Source organism: Clarias gariepinus, chromosome 21 (assembly GCF_024256425.1).
Source record: "Clarias gariepinus isolate MV-2021 ecotype Netherlands chromosome 21, CGAR_prim_01v2, whole genome shotgun sequence".
NCBI classification, from domain to species: domain Eukaryota; kingdom Metazoa; phylum Chordata; class Actinopteri; order Siluriformes; family Clariidae; genus Clarias; species Clarias gariepinus.
In genome coordinates this window covers 21,470,798-21,495,381 of record NC_071120.1, presented here as the reverse complement: position 1 = coordinate 21,495,381, position 24,584 = coordinate 21,470,798, and the positions used below count along the sequence as shown (strand labels likewise).

Here is a 24,584-nt window from a genome sequence, read left to right as displayed (position 1 = left end):
GTGTGGTTAACGAGCAGCCCGGTGAATACACACAAACAAGAGGAATCACACAGAGCGCTGGGAAACTTTAGGAGCAGATGTAGAGACTTGAACCAAGAACCAAGTACAGAAGGGTTGTGCGCTGGAGAGCTCAAGTTAACCTTGCAGAGCATTTTATTCATTCAAGTCAATACATATATATATAAATGATATATATTTATTAGCGAGAAAGAGAGTGACTTCTTGATAAGTCACACAGAAAGCTTGTTTTAGTCTCTTTTAGTGTTTTTTTTCTTCTTCCTGGAATGACCAGTAAAAGCTGAAAGCTAAAAAAAAAAAGTGCCACTTTGTTGTTAGTGTCCAAGATTCTGCAGCATGTTGCGCTTTTTGTGCCTCTGGGTTTTCATGATCTGGTCGCTCGAGCCGAGCGCGAGTCAAGTGCAAGAGGACGTGGACGTGCTCGTGCTCCTGCCTCGCAACAACTCGTACATGTTCTCGATCGACAGGGTCGCGCCGGCGATCGAGTACGCGCGGCGGCACCTGGCGCGCGGGCCCCTGGCCGGGCTCAATTTCAGCGTGCGCTACGTGAGCTCCGCGTGCGGCGAGGACGCGCTGTACGCGCTCGTGGACCGCGCGGCGCACGAGCGCCCCGACCTGATCCTCGGCCCCGTGTGCGAGTACGCCGCCGCCGCCGTCGTGCGCGTCGCGTCGCACTGGCGGATCCCCGTCGTCTCGGCAGGTGCCCTGGCGTACGCCTTCGGCGACAAGGGCTCCGAGTACGCGCTGCTCACGCGCATCGCGCCGAGCTACCTCAAGATGGCCGAGACGTTCGCCACGATGTCGCAGCGCTTCGGCTGGAAGAGCGTCCACCTGATCTACGCCGACGACAAGGAGGAACGCAACTGCTACTTCACCGTCGAGGGGGTCCACGTGCTCCTGGAGGGCCATCACGACATCACCGTCTCCATGATGGACTCCAAAGACCCGCTCGCGTACGTGGACGACATCGTCAAGTCCATATACGAGCATGAAGGTACATTTTATTCAAATCATCATTATTAATGCACCAGGTATGTGCGTTCAAGTGTCTAGCCACATATTTTCCACATCAGTTGACAACACCAGCAAACTTTCTTACAACAACTTCTGCTCAGATGGGTAAAAGGTCGAGTAACACACACACATACAAAAAAAAAAAAATTATGAGAAGTTTTTTTTTTCGGAGCAAAAGTTATGTTTTTAGGAATGTGTGATTAAGCAGTCCCCTGAGCATGCACAGACATTTCCCACCCCTTTTAAAGTTTGCAGATTACAAGAAGTACAAACATGTGATGTGTTTTTTCACTCCTGCCAGTGCTGTTAATAGGCTCTAATACTCTGTCCTGGTTTTACAGAAGATCAGCTGTCATTATAAGCAATGCTTTTATGTGTCCATGCCTCATCACCATTCTTCAGCTGTACAAGTTCAATTAAACTCAGATCAGTTTTATTTATAGAGCGCTTTTAACAATGGTCGATGTCGCAAAGCAGCAACCGGAAGAATATCTGTATAAGACTATACAAGTCTGAAAAGTGTAAGGAAATACGCATAAATTATAACTATCAGTTTCTCCCTGATGAAAAACAGAAAAACTCCCTGAGATGCCGATAGAAGAAACCTTCCGAAGAACCAGACTCAACAGGGAACCCATCCTCATTTTGGTGATGTCAGATAGCAGAAATCGATCATCAGTCTCATGCATGTTAGGAGGCTGGACCCTCAGTATAACAGGAGAGGTGTTTAAGTTAATATGGAGTCCACTTTCATTATTTGAGGCTCAAGAACAAAACCTGCATTTACAAGTCATCAGAGAACAGCCGTCTCCATCACCCGAGTTTAAGACCATCTTTATGGTCAAAAGGAAACCGTCCCGAGGCACCTCGCGCATCTGAGCAGACAAGTCTCCAGCAAATTCAGTAACTAAGAAGCAAGTTTTATCTACATGTAGATGGGATTGCCTTTCTTTTAGTATATTTGCAATCATAGTCATGTCTAAGGCAGATCTGCACCTGCAGACGATTCTTTAGCCGAATACAGAGTAGTGCAGTACACACTTATAGCCAGGTCTGTAATGAGGGGCACACCAGAACACACAACACAAGGTTACGTATGATGTAAAAAAAAAAAAAAAATTTCAAAACATAACACTTTTTGTTTTATAAGACATAAGTTGTTGACCTTCCAGATAAAATGTTTTCTTTTTAAAACTGATTTTTTTTTCTTTGTTCCCGCTGATAGTGATACTGGCGTGATTTACCACATGCATTTCACTAAATACAGAGGGATGCAGCAGCGCTTTAATCCTTGTTGCTACTCAGCTATCGTACCTCCTAATCTGCACACTCTGCTCAAAGATCAACTCCTGAAGCCTCAACTTTAGTGCCAAACAAGCATAATGTCCATCATTTCACAAATCTACTATATAAATCACTACATTTCAAATAACTGGAGTAACCTTCTGTAGCGGCACTGTGGAACTCAAACACTGATGCCAATGTTTGCACTAGAGTTGGAGTTCCACATTTGCAGTACTTTACCATTGAGTTTAACACTAATAATTGTTTTTAATAAAATGTTAATTGTTTTTAGGCACTAATATTAAAGACTTAATATCTTTTAGGTTAGAGATCATAGAGATCAATTCATCTTCTACTGTATTAACGCCATTGACCCTGCACTAGCAACGTCCTTCTGTGACATCAGAACAGCATAGAATTGCAAGGTTGCCACAAGAATGAGGGGAATACAACATGGACAAACAAATAAGCACCAGAATAACTAAGAAGATCACAAATATTTCTGAGATATTATACGTCTAGCAGGGTGATCAGGGTGGCCAGAAATCATGGTTTTAAAAATTGCAGTTAAAATTAACAGTTGGATGCTACCTTGATGACAACAAGTTGTTTGTAAGAGTTGCAGGAATGCAGGAAGCTATTTTGGCTGTGTATATTATCACCAAAAAAAGTCTGGGTGCAATAAAAAAACACCACCACATGCTTCCCCAGATAGTGGTCCATTGATGGCCCTATATGTTCTATCAGGATAGTTTAGGCTAATACAGGTTGTCTGTGCCAAGAAGTTAAGTCTACCTTAAACTACATATAAAACTAATGTGATTTCAGTGGCCAAATTTAACTCCAGTTAAAAACCTGTGGTCTGATTGTACATTTGGAAGTCCACATGCACAAGAGCTAAGTATGTAAAGAACTTGAAATGTAGTAGTGGTAGTAGTGGATGTTGCACAAAGACCCTCAAGTGATGTCACCAATTATAAATTGTAGTGGTGGGTCATTTTGAAGAATCATTAGCACTCCTACAATTAGAAATTTCAAAGAATTATCGTCAAACCAGCCAAGCTCCTTTGCATAAGCTATCATACTCATATTTATATTTATGAAAGCTGATAATAATTCCCCAACATATAAACATAATGCACCATAATAATTTTACATCAGACCTATCAAATTCAAATAGGCAAATGAGAAAATATTTCTCTATCATTTGTTGCTTGATAAAAATATAAAAATGCAACAACAATAATAATGATAATAATAATAATAAAAACATTAATAAGTTATTATCCAATGATTTACTCCGAGAGCCGCCCACACAGACCAGGAATATCATCTGCTTTACCGTGATCCACCGCCCCCGCTGCATTTCTTACTCGAGCAGAAGAGGACTAAAGAACAGTCAGAGAGAGAACACACATCAGACTACTCTACAGTTCTACACATGAGGACATTTTAATGATAAAACGATTAATTACTATTTATTGCTCACAGGTTACCTCATTACTGAGCAAATTCTTAGTTTTACATATCATCTGCTATCTTCTGGCATCTGCAGTAATATTTTTTTAAAATACATTAATACACAATGTTTAATCAGCAATTAAATGATATAGCTTAAAGTAACGGATTGAAAATAATTGTTGGTAAAATCCTAAGGTTATGGGTTTACCAACGTGCTGTTAACAACAAGACCTATAAAGGCACAATCCTTTCAATGCATTGCTTTGTATTAAAAGACATGCTTACATGTGATGGGAGTGGTCTCTTTCAGGCTGACTCCACCCCAATGCTCTGGGTTAGATGGCTCATTGAATTGATTGAAGAAAGCACTATGGCCTTTACCGTCACTACAACTCAACTCAAAAATTTTTTTTTTTACTAATATTCACCAATTGAGAGAAGGTCATTTGGTAGAATGGTGTTCAGTCGACACTAAGTAACTTTCTCCACATTCCCACATAAATAAATCATATTCTTACATGAGGAAACTCTTAAGAGCACGCGAAACTGAAATCCTTGAAGGTTGTTTGTATCTCATATTTCCGACATCACGTACCTTAATTTTCAAAAAATTGGCTAGACATTAGCCATGAAAGCTTACAATGTACTCACTCACAAATCATTTCTAATATACACAGATCTATTAGGCAGCAAGTGAACATTTTGTCCCTGAAGTTCTTGTCTTAAAAGCAGAAAAAATGGGAAAGCGTAAGGATTCAAGCACCTTTAAAAAAAAAAAAAAGGACAAATTGTGACGTCCGAGCGATTGGATCAGAGCAACTCCAAAAAACTGCATCTCTTGTGCGATATTCATGGTCCGCATTGATTAAGACAAACCAAAAGTGGTCCCAGGAAGGAAAATAGGGTCATGGGCAGCCAAGGCTCACCGATGCACATAGGGAGAGAAGGCTCATCCATGTAGTCCGATCCAATAGAAGAGTTTGAATGGTTTGAAGAACACAAACATGAGTTTGAGGTGTTGACTTGGTGTCCGGATTCTCCTGATCTCCATCCAGTCGAGCATCTGTGGGATGTACTGGAAAAACAAGTCTAATCCATGGAGGGCCCACATTGTGACTTACTGTATAGCACTTATAGGATCTGCTTCTGATGACTTGGTCCCAGATACCACCGCACACCTTCAGATCTCTGGTGGAGTCCATACCTTGAGAGATCAGGGCTGTTTTGACCTGCTCAATATTAGACGCATGGTCAAAATGTTATGTCCAACCAGTGTACTTTTGACTACACTATTAACTCTTATAAACCATTCCTGTGACACCTTATGATTGCAACTTCTTCTCTCCAGCGACCTACAACTGATCTTTTTCATGTAATGTCAGCTCACCTGGTTACAATTACCTGGACCCTCCTGTTTTGGATACCTTCTTATGAACATCCTTGTTATTAACATTTATAACCCAGATGGTGGAAAATTTCATGTCATCTATTTCAACACATTTAGAGGAAAGAAAAAAAGCTCTCAGTTAACAGCCTAGGGCTGTGCCTCAAAATGCTTCATCCTCCCTATTTAAGCACACAGTGTTGCCATGTGATTGTGAGCACGCACGTAGTGTTTGGAGCTGGACCGTTGCGGATTTGAGCAAAACCGTGGCGATTCTTGACTAACCGTGAGTAGATGTCATGAAATTTCAGGAATGTTATTAGTTAAATGTTAGTAAATAGTAGGAGTTTGGGATATTTTTATACTCTCCATTGCACAAGAGGCACAAACAACCTACGATGTCCAGGAGATCTGCTACAAGCCAGCTACGCACTGCTATGATCTTTTTTTTTTTTTTTAGTTTGTGACTACTTTTCAAAATTTTAAGCAGGGTTTTGACAGCTATATTTTCCCCTGAACCGCCGCAAGCCATTACCGAACCCTGAGGAACTCCTGGACGATCCTACGATTTCCGATCATCTTGAGGTTTTACCAATTTGGAATAAAAATCTGGAATTTGACCTTTAATGCGTCATACAGTAATTAGTTTGTCTATTTCAATTATGAGTGGCTAAATCTTTATTGTCGATGAATCTGCGCAAGCCTGAAGAGATGGGATTAAAATGACATAATCACAGATGTTGTGGCCGCACTGGCAGCACACAATCAATGGTCACCGAATCCTGTGCTTAAGAATTGTAAATATTTTTTTGTTCTGTATCTTTATTTACGCAAGACTTAATGCCCAAAGCATAATCTATTTTTAAAGCAGTCAAAATTCTCACTCGACACAAGCACTGGCTGTACTTTTCCATCCATTATGGCTTAAGACTGGAATTTTCTGTCTCTTGCGATTCTGCAGGTCTTCATACTTGTGCGTGCGATACCCATCTGCAGATATCAATACTTGTACAAGCTCCAGACATCTCATCACGGTTTATTATTCGGGTTGTGCCCCGGATTGTTTGGTGGTTTGATGATGGTACACCCATTACAATTAAAATTGTCCACTTAGTAAACGCCTCATTTATTCAAAGCCTGGACATTACAAATTTAAATGGACACATCAGGGAGGTTACCACGGCATGATTGGCTTTATAATTTGGAATTGGAAATCTGAAATCTTTATAATTTGGATTGCTACTGGTAACTTGATAGGATTGGAAAGAAAAAAAAAACTGTCTAATAATGTCTGTTGTAATATAGTGAAAAACAAAACTAAATGTCACAAACCATGCTGGGCTTCGCAATTGGACCAGGGAGGAGTAATTCATCCTGGCTGACTTGTGAAATGTGTGTTTCCAGGTAAGACATAGGTGGCGCTATTTTGTGACTGACACTATCAGCAGTACCATCTGTTCGCTGTACCTGCTACAATCCCAATGGACAAAGTGAACACCGTTTTTAACAGGAAAAAAAAGTGGCATATTCCCATAAAGAGGGATTGCTGTTCTCCCATTTAATAATTGGAATGGATCACATCCAAGCATGATTATGTAGTTTGCTCATTTTTGGGATAAATATTTACAACTGCTTGGCAAGCCTGCGCTGTTGTAGGATGTTAGTGATCTACTTACTCAAGCTTGCTTCTGTTTGTCCAGCCCGCAAGCAACCGGTCTTTTTCTTTTCCACTCCTCCTGATACGGACCTGCAAGCATTAGCGGCTATCGGGGTTATCAGTGTGAAGCAGAAGAGCTAGTACCGGGGAAGTTGCAGTGCATATTTCCTAGCAGCAAGATAGGCAGGACAAAATTAGCTCAAGCATTTTTCATTTATTGTGTTCGTCCCACCAGGAAAAAGGAATGGAAGTGTATGGGTTATAGAAGTGTAGCTTTAAGTAAAATAATAATAATAATAATAATAATGTAATCCCCATTTTTGTTACATAAATCATATATCATACAGTGTTATGCATATGTTTCTGCATTACATACTGTAATTAGGTGTAACGTGTTCGTTTTATATTAAATGAATTAAAAACTATCACACAATAGCGTTCTGAAGTTGAGCTGCAGTTATATAGTAGTTTTTTAATTTTCCAGCTAAAATCTATTCCTCATGAAGACCCGGTATTAACTTATATGCATCACTTTTCAGATTTTGGTTTTATAATATAATACAGGTCTATGCATGTCACCTAAACTATTCTTTCCCTATCTTGGAGAAGGTGCAAGGCTTCATTGGGAATATTGATGCCTCATTTCATCCATGGCATTGCGGGAATATTTTCTACAGATTTTTATATTTGTACAGGCTAAATTCAGTTCTAGTCAAACAAATAACATTGACAGTGTGATCAAGTTACTCTATCAGTTTATTGATATGACAGACCATATAAAGGGACGTCATCTAAAAAAACTTTAAATGAATAACATTCATTCAAAACTGATTGACCTTTACAGAAGACGTCAAATACAGTACAGTGATGAGATTCTTAGCCACAGTAAAACATTTGAATGGTGCAAACATTTTATTAAAGCTTGTATGTTTGTGATTAACATTCACAGCCAAGGTGGCACGGAACCAGTTGTTCCTGTGAAAATTCAGCGAGTGACCCTTGAAAATTTATATCTGTCTGTGGGAAACACCACTTGCACATTGAAGGAACTCAGCTGGGAGTTATTGCCACACCCCCCATACAGCCCTGGCCCTCTCCAAGCCATTTCCACATATTTGGGCTATTAAAGGAGTTCCTGGGAGGCCGGTGTTTCATACATTAAGTCTGAGAAAGCTTTCTTCCTTGATGGTCTCCATAGACTTGTTTTGGAGAGTTTTTACTCTCATAAGTGTGTTCTTTTACTCTGCAGTCAGAAGTCTCAGTTTCACTTGAACACCCCTTGTGTTTAAGGATAGGGTTGTCACATGGTGTGATGTACCAAAGAGATCGGTTTAATGTTTAACATCTTAAAACTACAATGTTTCTGTTGTTACTTTATAGCAGCTGTAAATAATCATACCCTTACTAGCCACTCTTTATTTTTTCATGAAAATCTTTTAATCACAGCTTTACAAAAAACTGTTACAAAAAGTGAAAATATGGGAACACCAGTTAGCTTATTCTGCATGTTTTTGGACTGTGGGAGGAAACCCACCAAGCACCGAGAGAGAACATGCAAACTCCATGTACACAGACCCCTAGGTGGGACTCGAACCCGGACCCTGGTGGTGGAAGGTGACAGGGATAACCACTAAGCCATGAAGACTGCTGAACGATAAAAATGGATTATTTTACCACCTTCGGCGATAATAAATCAGCAGGTACTAAATTTTGGGCATGCATACTGTAGCTCAGTCATAGCACCACAATAATATTTTATCCTCACTCCTCCAAAAGTAGATTTTTTCCAGCTTCCCAAAATGTTGTGACCCATCCACATGTGATCTTAGTTACAGCATGCACTGCTGTACTATAAAAAAAAAGTACCCTCACCTCCGGTCTGTGTTTGTATGTGTGGAGTTTGCATGTTCTTCCCGTGCTAGGTTGGTTTTCATTCAGGTAATTTGGTTTCCTCTCAAAGACCAAAGACATGCACCACGTCTTTTCAAATTAAAGCATATAAATGAGTGTGTGAGAGTGTGTTCACTTGTGCCCTGTAACTGGTTAGCATCCTATGTTCCCTGGAATAGGCTCAAAACCCCCTGTGACTTTACACAGGATCAGTGGTGTAGATAATGGAGTGAATTATATATCCTACCTGTAAAATGTTTTTTGAGATGCAACAGCATATGTGACAGTAAGCTTGCTTTGGAGGACAACATTACTTAATAGATTAGTTTTTATCATTTTCTGTAGGTTGCTGCATTGTTCTAAGCAAGTATATTTTATTATTAACTCATATACGTCAACGGTCTTGTATTTGTGATCATGCAAATATTTTAATAGCTTGTTTTTGCCTCGTCTAATGATCCTGTAGTACAATATTCGAAATATGCCATGATTTAAACATTTATAGTGTTCATCTATGGAAGATGATGATAATAAGGCGTAAGCAACAAGCTAGGCTGAGCTTTTCAGTTACAATGAATCAAGTGTACTTGATGGGGATGGAATACAGTGGTGCAATGTTTTGACAGTGAATCACATGCACTTCATGCCATAAGCTGGCCCAGTGCAGGTCTCCTGAGTGGTCCTTGGGGGCGTACCTGAGGGAATCTACCGAGCACAGATATCATTCCTGAGCAGAGTTATTATATGCACGCCGCAAAGTTTGCACAGCGGCATCATACGCGTACGAGCACTTCGAAATGACCCTCAGGCCTGTGAAATGTGGCACGGCTGACAGTAAGCATGCCATGTGCTGCCCCTCACATTCCGCAGCTCATTTGTAACTAGTGTCAGTGGGAAAATCCAGATTTCTGAAATATTGCTGGCTGGGGTTGTACCCCATGGAATCAGCGTCGAGTCAACACAGGGCCTGTAGTGTTGTACGCACTCTGTAATTAAAGGGTGCCATAGAACACGAGCACTGAGGTTTGCTCAGTTTGTCCCACTCATCGGAGGATATTTCAGGCGGCACGCTACACTGACACTGACAGAGTTGTAGGGAGTGTTCCAGAGCTCTGAATCTTCCTATTTATGGGACACTTAAAGTTTTTTTTTTTTTTTTCGAAATCTGTTTGCGTAGTTGTTTGTTTGTTTATTTATTTTTCAACCACTTTGCTCCATGGGAAAATATTTCATTTCACACACCGGACTTGGAAAATGAAGCTATTTTGCAGCATGTACAAGGCTTCGCATGATTATCCGTACATGCCGAGTTGCTGTGTATACATCAGCCAGACGTACATCTGTTCCTGTTTGCAAATGAATTGCATTGGTAACGTTTGAATCGAAGCCAGAGAATCGAAAACCTGGCACTGAGCGGCGCGTCAAAAAAACAAGACCCTTAGAGTGCGGTTTCGATTCGTGGTCTATAAATCGTTTTACGAGCGTGGTGTGCTTTATTGTCTTCCCAATTAAATCCTGCACATAATCAGAAAAGCACGTTATATCAATTAATGTTAATAAGTAAAGCTGTAAAAAAACGGAAATGCACGTACACGATCGTGGCAAAGTTAAGGGAAACTCGGTGACATCATCACCATCAACATCATCATCATCATCATCAGCACATATAATAATGACTTCAGCAAGTTCACGTACAAATTGCTAATAGGCTTCTTTTCTTTTTTCCTTTACTTCGCAGTGATAATCATGTGCACGCATACAGATGTGGTCCGGGAGATCATGCTGATGGCCCACAGACAGAGACTGACCACCAGTAACAGGCTCTTCTTCAACATTGAGCTATTCAACTCCACCCTCTATGGTAAAGCTCTCACACACATTGTCTTGCTAGAGAGCGCTTATCTGCGCAGTCACTCTGACCCTGAAAAAGCTCTTCTGCTGGATAGAGATTGCATAGAGGAGTTGAGCTCCAGGCACTAAACATATTGTGTGCATGAAATAAATGCTTTGTTTGTAGTTCAGGACAAATCTTTATCTTTAAACAGAAGCCCTACAGTAATTGTTCATTCGGTCATTAAATTAAAATGCTTTGTTCTACTGCTTTTGTTTATTTCCTTAGTTTTTACATTTTATGAAAAAATATTTTATTTATATTATATATACAGATTTATTATTTTATTTAATATATTTTGTTAACATTTATTTTGACCCCAGAAGTAGCTCAAATGTAACAAAATTATCCGCGTAATAATTTACTTCCAAATGAATCCTGATTAGTGTGTGATTTGTGAATGCGTTAAATCATTGCTGCACAGGCGACGGATCTTGGAGAAGAGGCGACAAATATGACAGCGAGGCTAGGGCTGCCTACGCATCTCTGAACACACTGACACTACTGAGGTCAACCAAGCCCGAGTTTGTGAATTTCTCCCAGGAAATGAAAAAGTCTTTCCAGACGACGGGGATCGATGTTTGCGAAAGCTGCAATAATGTACGTAAGTCTTTCAAACGGAATAGTGCAATGAATACATTTTGGTACGTTACACACTGTATTAATCATATTTATATATCAAATCGATTCTTTACTATAGAATAATGGTCCAGTTGATGAATGTATTCAATACGATCCATATTTGACATGAACTTGTGTGTATGAAGCACCTGTTAGGAGAGATCAGTGCTTGATATCACTCACAGAGCAAACTGATCAGGTTTTAACACCAGGTGGCTTAGTGATTGTGCACTAACAGTTTCTGGGTTCGAGTCCCACCTCAGTGTCAGCTGGGTGCATAGGGTTTGCATGTTCTCCCAGTGCTCGGTAGGTTTCCTCCTGGTACTCTGGTTTCCTCCCACAGTCCAAAAACATGCAGATTCTTAGTGGTGCTTGCGAAGCGAAGCACTACTATTGTTATCTCACAGACTTCTTCTTTTTCTTTTTCCGTACCGTTTGTTGTAGACCCATGAATGAGGTGTCAAATTGTGCAGCTTATTTGGAAATGGGGTGCTATGACTTTTCTAAGGGTTTCAATTAACCGCCCCGAAAAGTCCCATAGACTTAACATTGAGACCAAATTTGACGGGTTGTAGTGCAGAGAAATAATTTTCTCTTTCTAATTTTCAAGTTTGCAACCTGTGTTAGAACATACGCGGCACAAGGGTATAGGTTTTACCCCCGGGGCACAAGAGGTAACATAAGAATATTAGCATATTGCTAGCATTATGCTAACTATATTAGCATGTTGCTCTTAACATGATTAGCATGTTGCTAGCATGATGCTAGCTATAATAGCATGTTGCTAGCCAGGCCGTTAAGCTGATTAGCATGTTGCTAGCGTGATGCTAGATATATTAGCGTGCTGCTAGCAACATCATGAAAATGATGCTAACATGATGCTAGAGTGCTTAGCATGTTGCTAGCATGACGTTTAGCTGATTAGCATGTTGCTAGCATTATGTTGCCTCGCCACGGCAAGCACCACTCACATTTTCTTTAGACAAACAAGTCCGATCCGCGGAGGCACCACTTTGCGACAACACCCGCCTCTAACGTCCCACATTTTCTTTAAAATATTTACCTCTTTAGTTCTAATTGGTGTTCTCAAATGGCCCATAGTGTGTGAATGACTGTGTGAGTGTGTGTGTGCCCTGCAATGGATTGGCACCCTGTTCAGGGTGTACACCGCTTGTGTGAATGAAATATTACTGATTATATACCAGTACACTGGTGACAGGATCATGGTCACCAAAGGTTCATGTATGCCTGAGCTGAACAAAGGCCATTCCACCAAGTCTGATCCCACAGAAAGCCAGTGGAGCACAAGTTGCTGATAAAGTAAATGCTGGCTGCTGCTGATGATGATGTAAAGATATCAGAACACTCAGCAGGAGCAAAGAGTACAATGTTGTTGATACAGCCTCCCAACTCCCTAGATAACAGTCAGGATCAAGCATCTGAAGACATTCAAAGGACAGCGCTATCTGCCCTCTTCCTTATACATGAGCTCACGAATGCCCGGATTGGCTAGCGTTGCTGTGATTGACTCTCTCCATGAGCATGCCTTCCCTTCCAACCAGACAACCCAGCCAATTTCTGCTTCCTTGGCTCCCGGCCACTCGGGAGCCTGTATCCTGTTATTTTAAAATGTTCTATGACCATCTGGACTTACCCAAACAACTTTACAACTAGCACTAAAATACCACTAAAATTAACACAACATATCAGTAAACTTACCCAAGTATTAGTTAAGTAGAGTATTTACAGAACAGCAACAGCAATAATAGTAGTAATGATAATAATAATACTACTAATAATAGTAATAATAATTCATTAAAATTTTTATGACCCATTCTAAAGGACCAGGGCTGGGCAATTAATCCAAACCTGACATTCAGAACCACTAATCAAAGTAATATTGCTTTCTTTTCAGCAGCCCGGTGCCTTAGTGGTTAGCACTGTCGCCTTGCATCTCCAGGGTCCGGGTTCGATTCCCGCCTTGGATATGCGTGCATGGATTTTTCATGTTCTGCCTGTTATTGATGGGTTTCCTCTGGGTACTCTGGTTTCCTCCCACAGTCCAAAGACATGCAGATTAGCCTAATTAGCATTCCCAAGTTGCCCGTCATGTGTGTGTGTGTGTGCATGCCCTGTGATGGATCGGCACCCCATCCATGGTATTCACGCCTTGGATAGGCTCCAGGCCTCCCTGTATACACGATGAAGCAGTATACACCATAAGTGAGAGAGTGAGTAATACTGTTCCCACTCTGTGTTTGTGTTAATGTAGCGTGCTCTTGAAAACATACTACAGCATGTGTATTTACGTGACTCCATCCTCTCCAGTGTGCGACATGGAGGCGACACGGAACTCTTTTATAAGAAAAATGTACCCCAGCTTTAATAGTTGATTATATTTACAGTACAGACCTTGTCTGTAAACTATGAATAACAAAAATAATCATTCATTAATCATAATTAAGGTAAAATGTTTAATTGATGGTGATATTGATTTGAGGTTACATGGCCAAGCGCTACTATGGACACGAAACAAATAAATTATACAACAATTGTGTATTTTTCATTTATTTGTAGTCAGCACACTAGCACCACCTAGAGGTAGCTCGATCAATTAAGAGTGACTATTGTTTTCTGTGAAAATCTTCAAACCGAAACAATATTTCTGGAAACAAGGTTAAAGACTGTACTTTTTTGGATCAGGGGAAATAAAAATTCAATACAAAGACAGTAGAAGAATCCAGTACCGGCAGATGAAAGTGCATGTATTAGTGTGGAAAGTGACACTGTTTAAGCTGACACTTTGAAAAGCCATCCATCAGTTTAGGGGTTTATCAGGTGGGCAGTTGGAGCTGCCATGTCGAAACAGAATGCCTTTGATGAATAGGCTTGCCGAGGTTAATGAGCTCACCAGGGTCGCTGCTACGTTCAGCTGGCTTGCCTGCCAAATAAGCCGGAGCCTCAGAACGCCCGAGGTGGACTTTGGTTAGTGACCGCTGTCTGGTGCATCGATGTCGGAAAAAAAAAAGCAAACGGCACGTGAACAAAGAGCATTCTCATTCCCGATACAAATGTCAAGCCTTCAGCATGCCAAGCACAATTACTTTATTGTACGAGTCCTTCGCTTTACGCCCCCCTTGTGAAAATATGCCCTTAGAGGCCAGAAAGTTAGGTTTAGTTTAATTTGCCAGATCACAAACGCACAGCAGAGGCGTGTAACATCTGTCTGTTGACGGCGAGTCCGGTGTTGTGTCGATGCATACTAAATTACTCACTGTGCCCGAGAAGAACCGCTTTATTCATTAAGGGAGGTGATAACTTTTTTTGGAACGCCTTACAGTCAGGTCGTGTTCTTTCAGCGGGCCAAGACTGTTTTTTCGGCAGTTCGTGCGTGCTGCATATGCAAAGTGCTCAGCACATATATCAAGCTGCAGGAGAAATTTTAATGAATGCTTGCCTGTCGATTTATTTTTATTATTTTTTTTCAGTGCTCTATGGATTTATGAAGGTGATCAAGACGAATTAATATCAATCAATATCACAGCTAGGACTTGAAATATGATGATGTTGACAAAATGAACAGCTTTTAGAAAAAACAAATCCACAAAGACAAGTGACACTGAAAAGAAACAAACGACAAACGGGCATCCCTTGGGAACTTTCCAACTCGGAGGACGTCTTGTTTATGACTCTGTCTCTGTCTGCATTATCTATAAGATACAGCGGGGCTTATTTAGCAAGAGACAAGTAGATAAGAGACAAAGACACTTCTACAAAGCTCTCCAGCGCTCGCAGTCCCCACACAGCATTACAGTATATAGGAAGCTTTCACACCAACCTGAGCAAAACACCGTACAATATCAGTCCCTACCTGATCTTATTTGAAAAGATCAAGTTCTTGAATACATGGCAAATATTTGTATGCACCGATGACCAGTAGGTGGGTCTGTTGGATTACAGCACAGTTATTGGACAAGTGTAATATATTTTATGATTACAGGAGTGCTTTCCAGAAAAAAAAATACATTACAGTTAAAAGAAAAGAGTTCGGAAACGCACGCGGTTTCACCTAGGTGACAGTTTTTATGTGCCGCAACATTTATGCACGTACATACATAAAAGTTTTTTAAAGGAAAAGCCAAAAATAATTTTTCCTTTTTTTTTTTCATTTACAACCAATGGAACATTGTTGCACAAATTAGTACTGGATTGACTGGGTTTGGCATAAGTGTGTCAAAAGGGCGGTAAATTCTTTTTAGCATTATCTCAGCCCTCGAATGTGCGTCACTTGCAGTCTGTCAAAATTCACGATTGGCACCGATATCAGTCCTAAGTAGTTTTTGCACGGGCGAATAAATGAATCATATGGTGGCAACATTATGAACTATAAATCAATGTTTGACTAGACGAAATCAGACGGTGTGTGAACAAATTCTGTAATTTACAGGACAGTTTCGCCCGATCGTGCTTATCCCAGGAGACATATGAGAATGCTGTATTAATCAGTGCACTTCCATTCACCTCAGCAGGCCACGCATACTGTAGAAACAATACCATCGAAATTTTACAGGGTGTCGAGAAAATCAGACGTCTTATGGGCCCCGAAATGGCTGTGATGGATTTGCAAGAAGGGAAGGGAGGTTAAACACACCCAACATGCATTAAAGATGGTTCTGTCTGTTACATCTTGAGCTAAACAGGGTGTCACCATGTTCACCAAACACGGTTACACAATGCTGTCTGGCTGTTTTTCTTCAGAGTCTATAGGCTACGGCGAAATCAAGGCCGCGTTATATGGTAAGTCTCCGCCGGATAATTCTGCACCAGACCGAAGGAGCTGACATGCGGCTGCTCATTTTGTCGCTCGTCCCAAAGGAACAGAAAGAATGAAGCTCAAAGCGTAGACTCGATTTGGCTAATGAAAAGAACCTGCCTATTATGAATTATGAATGAAAGCATAGAGACTAATGAAACTTTAGTACTAACAGTGAATCTGTTATTTACTGTATGAAAAAAAAAAAAACGGCGCCGGGAATATGATCTAAAAACCAAACAAAACAGCAGTAAAAAGAAATAATCATAATAATAATAAAAAAACAAAGCATGAAGTGTTTCCTTTTTTCGAAATAATTCGTCCGGAGGGATTGCTTCATTTAAACTGGCTGCAATCTGCAACAGAGCCGAGTATAAATCAAGTTCCACACCAGTGGTCTCCTTCCAGAGAAAATGTCACCCCTCAGTTTAACATCTCTTTCTTATGACACATCAGGAGAAAGCTCTGGGTGGTCTCGATGGCTGGCTTTTTTTTTTTTTCTCAGCAACCTGACTATCAATTCAGTGAGGATTCCCAGGCTTTTGTGGAATTGTTTTTCCCCCCAAAACTTGGCCGCGATATTGTCTGGTTCAAATAGAGGAGGGAGCGAATCTAACCCGGCTGACTGCTTCCATTCTTCCTAACACAAGGCAGGCCATTAAGACGGAGCGTTTTCTCCATATTTTTTAAGCGAAAGCTATAAATTAGACCCAAATCCGAGGGCCGAGACGGAGCCCGCTCACATATGGCGCGGTCCCGAAGCTGTTACCAGCAGCGGCCGATTTTAAATAGCAGCAGGGTTTATGTTTCACAACGACATTTTTCAGACGTGGAATGTCCATCCAAATACATTGTGTTGCTGAATTGCAAACTGCACATCCTGTAAAAACATCGTGGGCTTCATTATCTGAGCGCTCGGAGACGTCTCGGTCGCTCGCACATCCAGAAAAGAACATGTATATAAACAGTCCTATAACTATATCAGCTTTTCCTGCGGTTCCACACGTGTTAAGCAGCCGATGGTGAACCTAAACACACGGTGATCCCCACCAGTCACCGAATCCTGAAGCAGCAGTCCTACTAAGCCCTGGGTTTTAGTATTGTTTGTCTTGGGACGCCCACACACAACATAGCGTAACACAGGAATGGACCAATAGTCCCTATCATAACACAAGCAACTATTAATGTTATTCCTTTGGTATTCGAAACCCCGTGTATGTTTCCTTCAGGCTTTTATTAGAAGAATTTAATGTTATCAGCAAACTGTTATTCTGTCATGATTGCATGTCATTTCTGCTGCAGTCCTCATATGATGGATGGATGGATCATTTTAGTGCACAGTAACTTGTATAATAACTATTAGTGTATAACCCACAAGTGCACTAGGTGCATTCACTAAAAAAAAAAAAAAAAAGTGTAACAACTAAAGTGTAACGTTGCTTGTTGGTGGGGTGGCATCCTTATCCAGTATGTCGTCCCATCTTTTTCCTGAGAATGTACATATAAAATACCTTTGAATATGATTTCAGTAATATATTCGGCCTGCACATGTACACTACAGTACATGAACCTTTTAAGATAAAAGAAATGCATTGTTAAAGTGTGCATACATATATAATATGGAAAACTTGGCGTAGACTTGCAGTAGAGGCGCATCTGTCTGTGGGAACTGTACACCACTATACACTGTTTCACCCTACACCACTTGCACATTACAGGAAGTCGACTTGGAGTTATACCACATCCCCTGTACAGTCCTGACCTCACTTTCCACATATTTGGGCCAGTAAAGGAGTTCCTGGGAGGCCAGCGTTTCAAATTTAATTTTATTTGTATCAGACGTGAATCAGGCAGTTCGATCATGGCTGATACTGAGAAGTCTTTCTAATTTGACGGCATCCAAGCACTACTGAAACGATCGGATAAGTGCATTAGTGTAGCACCGGATTATATCAAGAAATAAAGGGAGTTTTTAGTCTCATAACTGTGTTCTGTTATTCTGCATCAAAAGTCCCAGTTTGACTTGAACACCCTTTATATATATATATATATATATATATATATATATATATATATATATTTTTTTTTTTTTTTTTTTTTTTAAATAAATGTATACTGTATATCCAATATATATATATAAGGGATGAGAGATACTTAGTGCTCCCACATTAATCACGGCATCTACATCTACAATGTCCACCGAGTGTGTTACTCCGCTCCCAACGGTGCGTGAGTGAGCAGTTCGAAAAGATGCGCTCGGCTGGCGTCACGTAGTTTGGGAGAAACGTGGTTCGGAAGAAACACGTGATAGTCTTCGGCCCTCACGACTGAGTGGTAGTAGTAGCTTTAATGTGGAGCCCCCTAGTGACAGGGAGGAATTGGACACGACTAAATTAGGGAGAAAGTCAGAAATTTTTTTTTTAAAATACACAAAATAAATATATACATGTTTGAGGTGCTATTATGTAAGACACTTAACATTTAAGTCATTATTGCAGTCTGTGTTTTTAAAAATGCCATATATTCCAATGTAATATATTTGTGTGTAGTAAATCCTAGGTACTTAATTGACTGTAAAATACATTTACATTTAGATATTTGGAAGACGCTCTTATCCAAAGCCACTTACTGTACAAAAAGTAATAAATTGATACTAAAGTCCCCTTTATCAGAAACAATATCAATATCAGAATTTTTATTTTTTTTTTGTGCCTTTTCTTTATTGCAGATCAACATGTTTATGGAGGGTTTCCATGACGCTTTAATACTGTATGCACTTGCCTTAAACGAGACGATCCATAGCGGTTACAGTAAGAAGAACGGAACAGAAATCACACGCCGAATGTGGAACAAAACGTTTGAAGGTAAAGAAATACCAAAATTAAATTTAATTTTTTCTTTCTTTTTTTCTTTAGCTATTTATTTTCTATGCTTGTTATGTGTGCAGTTGGACTGTGTGTGACCTTTTTTAGTGTAAACTGACAAAGCTCTTATTTATATTTCTAAGTGTTTCCTGAAATATGTGACGGTTCAGGAAAACAGATCTGTGACGGAACCAGATGGGAAAAAGTAAACAGTGGCACGTTTTACAGTTCACATTTTAAACATAGTTTTTAGATTTTAATACTATTATAAATAATAACCAAAACATTCAAAAAAGGCTGTGAAAAGAATATATATATATATATATATATATATACAGTATATATATATTTGTTTTTTTACGACTTTAGAGTTCTTCGATGCAACTTTTAATTCGCTTTAGTAGTAAACAGAGATGTCAAATATGCTTTCATTCATAAGCTTCACTTACAGCGTAGGTGCTCAGCCTCGTCTGCAGCCCAAGCTGTTTCCATCGACCGCAAAAACCAAAACCAATAACATAAAATAACAATGTTTTGTTTCGAGGGAATCATCAGGAACAGGGTCATGTTTTCTTGTTAAATGAAATAATATTTTAAAAATGTCAAGAATTCGGGAACACAGACGCAGGGATGAAATTACTACTTCTGTGGACTGTGCCAACAAAACCGACGGGAGGCAGATGAGATTTCCTGTTGTATTGGCCGCCTGGAATTTTCTCGACTATTGCCGGTGTTTTCCTTGGAATGTCTGACTATTTTGTCTAATTAATTCTAACATTCCTTGCATTCTATTGCACAGGGATTGCTGGCCAGGTGTCAATAGATGCCAATGGTGACAGAAACGGAGATTTCTCGGTTATAAGCATGACAAACCATGAAGCTGGAACCTATGAGGTAAGAGAACTGCAAGACTAAGCCTGTAGTGTAGATGGACACAATGTGTTGAAAGCTATTACACTAGTATAAAAAAATGCAAGATATTATACAGCCTCGTATGTCTGTTTTAACCCTTTGAAGGTCTTGAGAATAATGCAGTTACGCATCTGAGGAGCAAATTATTCCAGAACTACAGCAATATAACCATCAATATATTCCCCAAATCAAGGGGATTCAAAGTTGAGTTACAGATGAGTAGCGAGGAGTTAATACCAAAATTGCACTCATAAATAATCAGAACTTAGACCTTAATTCTGATACTTAGACATTTCCAAGGGGATCAGGAAAACCATCAAAATAGTCAATTTTAAGCAGGATATAGTATATATTGTGCTCCGACCCACCGACTCAAGTCCTGGTTTGACTTGAGCACCCCTTCTATAATAAAGAAGCAGGCCATATTGTTTTATTAAAACTATACATTTCTGAGATTTTTCTTATAGCAGTTGTTTGAAATATTTTGTCTGAATTGTTGCGTCTTTGTTGTCCTAGACTCTAATGAACTACTACGGCACTAATGAAAGTTTCCAGCTCCTACCTGGCTTCAACAGTGAACGGTTTATTCTGAAAGTTGAACCAGGGCCCGACCCATCATGTAAATTACCTTTGATGCTTTCATGCATACAGTAGTACCATTAGCAGCCCAGACATGTATTACTTCTTACTAATAACTTAATTTTCTATCCTAAGCAGGTGGACTCGGCTTATCAGCAGTGACTGGAATTATAGTCGGCGGACTTCTCGGCATGGCATTACTTATGGCATTCTACTTTTTTAGGTAAAAAATATCCAAATGTTGTCTATTACTAACCCTGAAACAATTTCCAGGATTTCTGTCATAGTGAAGATTTGCTATGAACTCCATTATACAATGAGCTAAGGCCGGTCCTGGGTCTGTTGGCACTCTAGGCAACTTGTTACATGGGACCTCACCCTCCTGGATTTTAATGTAAACTATATGTACATAGAACATTAAGCTTTTCAAAAGCTAAAATCCTATGAGGAAGGACAATATGATAAAAATTATTATTATTATTATTATTAATAATAATAATGTGAAGGATAATAAAAAAATAAAAAATACAATATTATTATTATTATTATTATTATTATTATTATGAATACAAATATTACCAAATACCAATACCAAACAGTGTCAAACAGAGCTGGATAATTAAAATTATTCTGATTCGAATTCTAATTCAGATACATTTCAGGTCTTGACCCATACTTGCAAGTTTAATAAATTTTTAAGCATGTTACTTTTTTTTTGCAAAAAAAAAAAGACTGATCAACCTTTAAAGTGGCTTATTATAAACGTTAGCCAGCTCTCTTTTTTTCTTTTTCTTTTTTTTTTAAATAAAAAGGTAAAACACTATTGTTAAGCGTTATTCACATTCAAGGTGAATCCATATATCCACCACATATTGTGCAAGCACCAGTACATCAAACTGTCTATCAAAAACACCAGTGCAACTGATAAGGTCTAAAGCGTTTTCTTAGCATATACTGTAAATGTTAAGGAGTCATAGAAATAAGCTGGTTTAAATGTATATAACATAAAAGTGCTGCAGTACTATTTTAAAAGGTTATGCCATGTATGACTAACTGTGGAAATATGGCCTTTTGAATAGGTTACAGACGTATTAAAATTCAATAATGAAAGTATTTTAATTTTGAGAGCCAAATAAATGCACATAGTGGGAAGGACAAAATCGCATATGTTACTATTTAGCCCTGAGAATCCGAGACCTGATCCCAGAGTATAGACTAGGTGTAACGTGCTCCCTCATCATCCCGAAATAACTCTCTGTAAAAGAGTACTAAAACTCTTTGATTAAGCAGATAAAACAGAATTACGTGCATACGCTTCTCTATATCTTAGATACATTTCTCGACGCTAATTTCAGTGCTGAAAATATCTAACAGGCCTCAACACAGATTTGAGCTTCACAAGCACATGGTGACTCTAAATAATCTAACACTTCATTTATCTAATCTCTGATCTCTTCTCGGTAGCAGGGATGTTTATTTTATCATTATGGAGCTGCAGAAAATTATGCCGCCTGCAGAACTTAATGTTCTTTAAACAGTCAAAAGGCCAATGATGGTCAAGAGCTACGGAGATACAAAGCTGTGCACTGCCTGTATACTCATACTGTATCATCATCTGTTCATCTGCACCCGTTTCCCACTGGTTTAAAACTTTTTAAAAAAAATGTAATGCTTGAAAGATTCATAGGTCACTGTGTGTCTTAACAAACAAAAACAAATTCTTCTGAAACTGGGCACGTACAGGGACTGGACTGAAAATGAAAGGCGAAAACTTGCCAAAAATGGAAGACAAAAAGTCCTTCAGGAAACCGGGAGAACTATTCCCCAAGACTACATTAAAAATACAAAAAAGTCTGGCTTTTTGGAAGCAAAAGATGAAGAAATGAGAGGTGGCTCAAGACTTTTGCGCAGTACTGTACTGTATGTGATTAATTTAAGAACATTGACCAGCATTATTTAGCCGATTACAAAATAGCACTTAATCCATCACATACTGTTTTCTTTTATATGACGAAATAGAGACATTTTGCTGAATAAAGACAGAAAAGTACAATGTATATCATTCACAGGATCTGGATATTTACTTTATATCAATCATACTTAATAAACTTCAATATTAATCGATATTTGCTTGTCTGTATACTGTACTGTATATTTAATTCATTTAAAAACTATATACAGAATTTCTGGAAAATCTTAATGGGCAACACAGAATAAAACGATAGCACAATCCACTGATGAGCATGGACCATGTGCATCATGTCCCATAATAAAAGATGAGTATACCGTACTAAAAAAAAATAATGTATTTGTCCTACAGAAAGAATTACAGGATAACCATTGAAAGGAGGGCACGGCGGGAGCAGTGCGACGGAAAACATCGTCAGTTACGAGAGGACTCCATCAGATCCAACTTCTCAGCAGCATAGGTTCTGCCACGTAATCAGACAAATGGAAGTGCTGGGGAAGGTGTGTATCTGATATGTCCAAAGACTCAATAAAACACCACCCCTGGATTCCTGAGATATTTCGACATACTGTAGTGTTTTGTTTTGGTTTTTTTTGGTTTTTTTTTTTTCTTGTAAATGTCTCTTGTTTTTGACTTTTGTAAACTCAGGAAAGTTGAATTAATTAAGGAGAGCTGCTCATAAGGCTTCATGGAAAAAAAAAAGGGTTGGTCTGTTTTTGCTTAGCTACAGACTCTGTGCCTTTTAAGCAAGCTTGCTTTGATGAGGAATCGGTCCCCTTTTTCAGCAAGTCAACTGAAATCTTTGGTTGATGTAGACTGGCAGTGAGGAATTAGGGGTATCTCAGTGGTTCAGATGAAAGGGAAGGAAGTAATGGTTGGTAAAAACGGACTGTTCTTTTATTTATGCCTCATTAAAAATAAAGGTGAGGGTTGAAAATTTTCGCTTTTTCCTCCCTCACGGTTTGAGGAAGTGTTTGACCGGAACACTGATCAACACGATAATTATTTGAGTTGAGACGGGAAGATCATGTATAGTATGGTTATATAATTTGTAAACCCAAAAGTAGCACATTTTACACATTGTAAAATTTGCTGATAAAAAAAAAAATCTCAACAGTCAGGTCGTTCAAATAAAAGGTAAATAAAAGATTTTGTCATCACAATCTTTTCTGGAAAAAAAAAAGCTATGTTTGGAGAAATTATATTGCACATGTAAATGATTAAAATAAAACAACTTCGTATCTGTATCTAAATTCCTTATGTCAGGAAATGTTAATTAGTACACTATCAGATTTATATAAAATATACCTTTTATTTCATCGTGTCAAATACTATGTGTTAAAGTATGAGGTGCACACTCTTCAAAATCTGTGCAAATGCATATCCTAGGATTTTATTCAAGATTAATGTAATGGCAACTGTGTACTGATGTAAGTAAATGGATCAACATAAGATTGTGATTGTGATGTTATTTATTGATTTTTGTAGAGGTTTTGATTTCCTCATTGTTGATTTAATATTGTTTTTTTGGTTGTTTTTTTCCTTTTGTGGAGCTCAAAAATTTTAAGAATTTTGTAAAGAAAAAAAAAACCGTTTATCTGCCTTTTCAGAGCACATTTTGCTTGATAACTGTGTACATGGCTTTGTAAACAAACCTAGTCAGAACTGTAACTTATTTATATTACCAGTACATACTGACCAATAAAGAAAATTATTTTAACCACTTGTAAGTTGAATGTAATTCACACGTTATTACGTTTTTCCAGTGTAATCAATTATGTTGATACGTACATAAAAATACATAAATAAATAAAAAAGTAATCAATCAATCAATTAATCAATGCATGCTACAAAATTATTACCATTAGTTTCTGCTTCTAGCTCAGAAGGCTACAGTATAGTGGCAGGTTCGAAATTCCTCATGGATCTGAAACAGGGCGTGGGCAAACAATCTTAGTGTGCTGAGATTCTCTGGCCTGGTTTCTTGGACCCAGATTAACACTACTCTTGGATTAGAAGCATAATGTCTAGCCTGAACTATTTAAGCTACCACTAGCCATGTCATAGGTGATTTTACACTTTTTCAAACTGGGGATTTACAAAGCTGTGTAAATATTAACACAGCCAATGTACCAGAAAGCACATCATACCACAACCTTATCAAAATATACTATACTTCAATCTACTGCAATTAAGTGGTCGCATATACTGTACTATGTGAAGCAAA

General features: G+C 39.0%; 1 protein-coding gene across 2 annotated transcripts; it reads left to right on the top strand.

Annotated features, from left to right (window-relative positions):
- Positions 1-24,077, top strand: npr3 (natriuretic peptide receptor 3). Of its 2 annotated transcripts, none has more exons than XM_053481142.1 (8): positions 1-1,012; positions 10,447-10,569; positions 11,024-11,199; positions 18,762-18,897; positions 19,697-19,791; positions 20,326-20,428; positions 20,527-20,611; positions 22,709-24,077. In XM_053481142.1, the coding sequence occupies exons 1-8, from the start codon at positions 355-357 to the stop codon at positions 22,815-22,817; spliced, it is 1,485 nt and encodes a 494-aa protein (XP_053337117.1). In that variant the 5' UTR covers positions 1-354; the 3' UTR covers positions 22,818-24,077. The 2 variants fall into 2 exon arrangements, with proteins under 2 accessions (XP_053337117.1, XP_053337116.1); XM_053481141.1 differs by having other exon boundaries at positions 20,524-20,611.
- Positions 24,078-24,584: the final 507 nt, after the last annotated feature.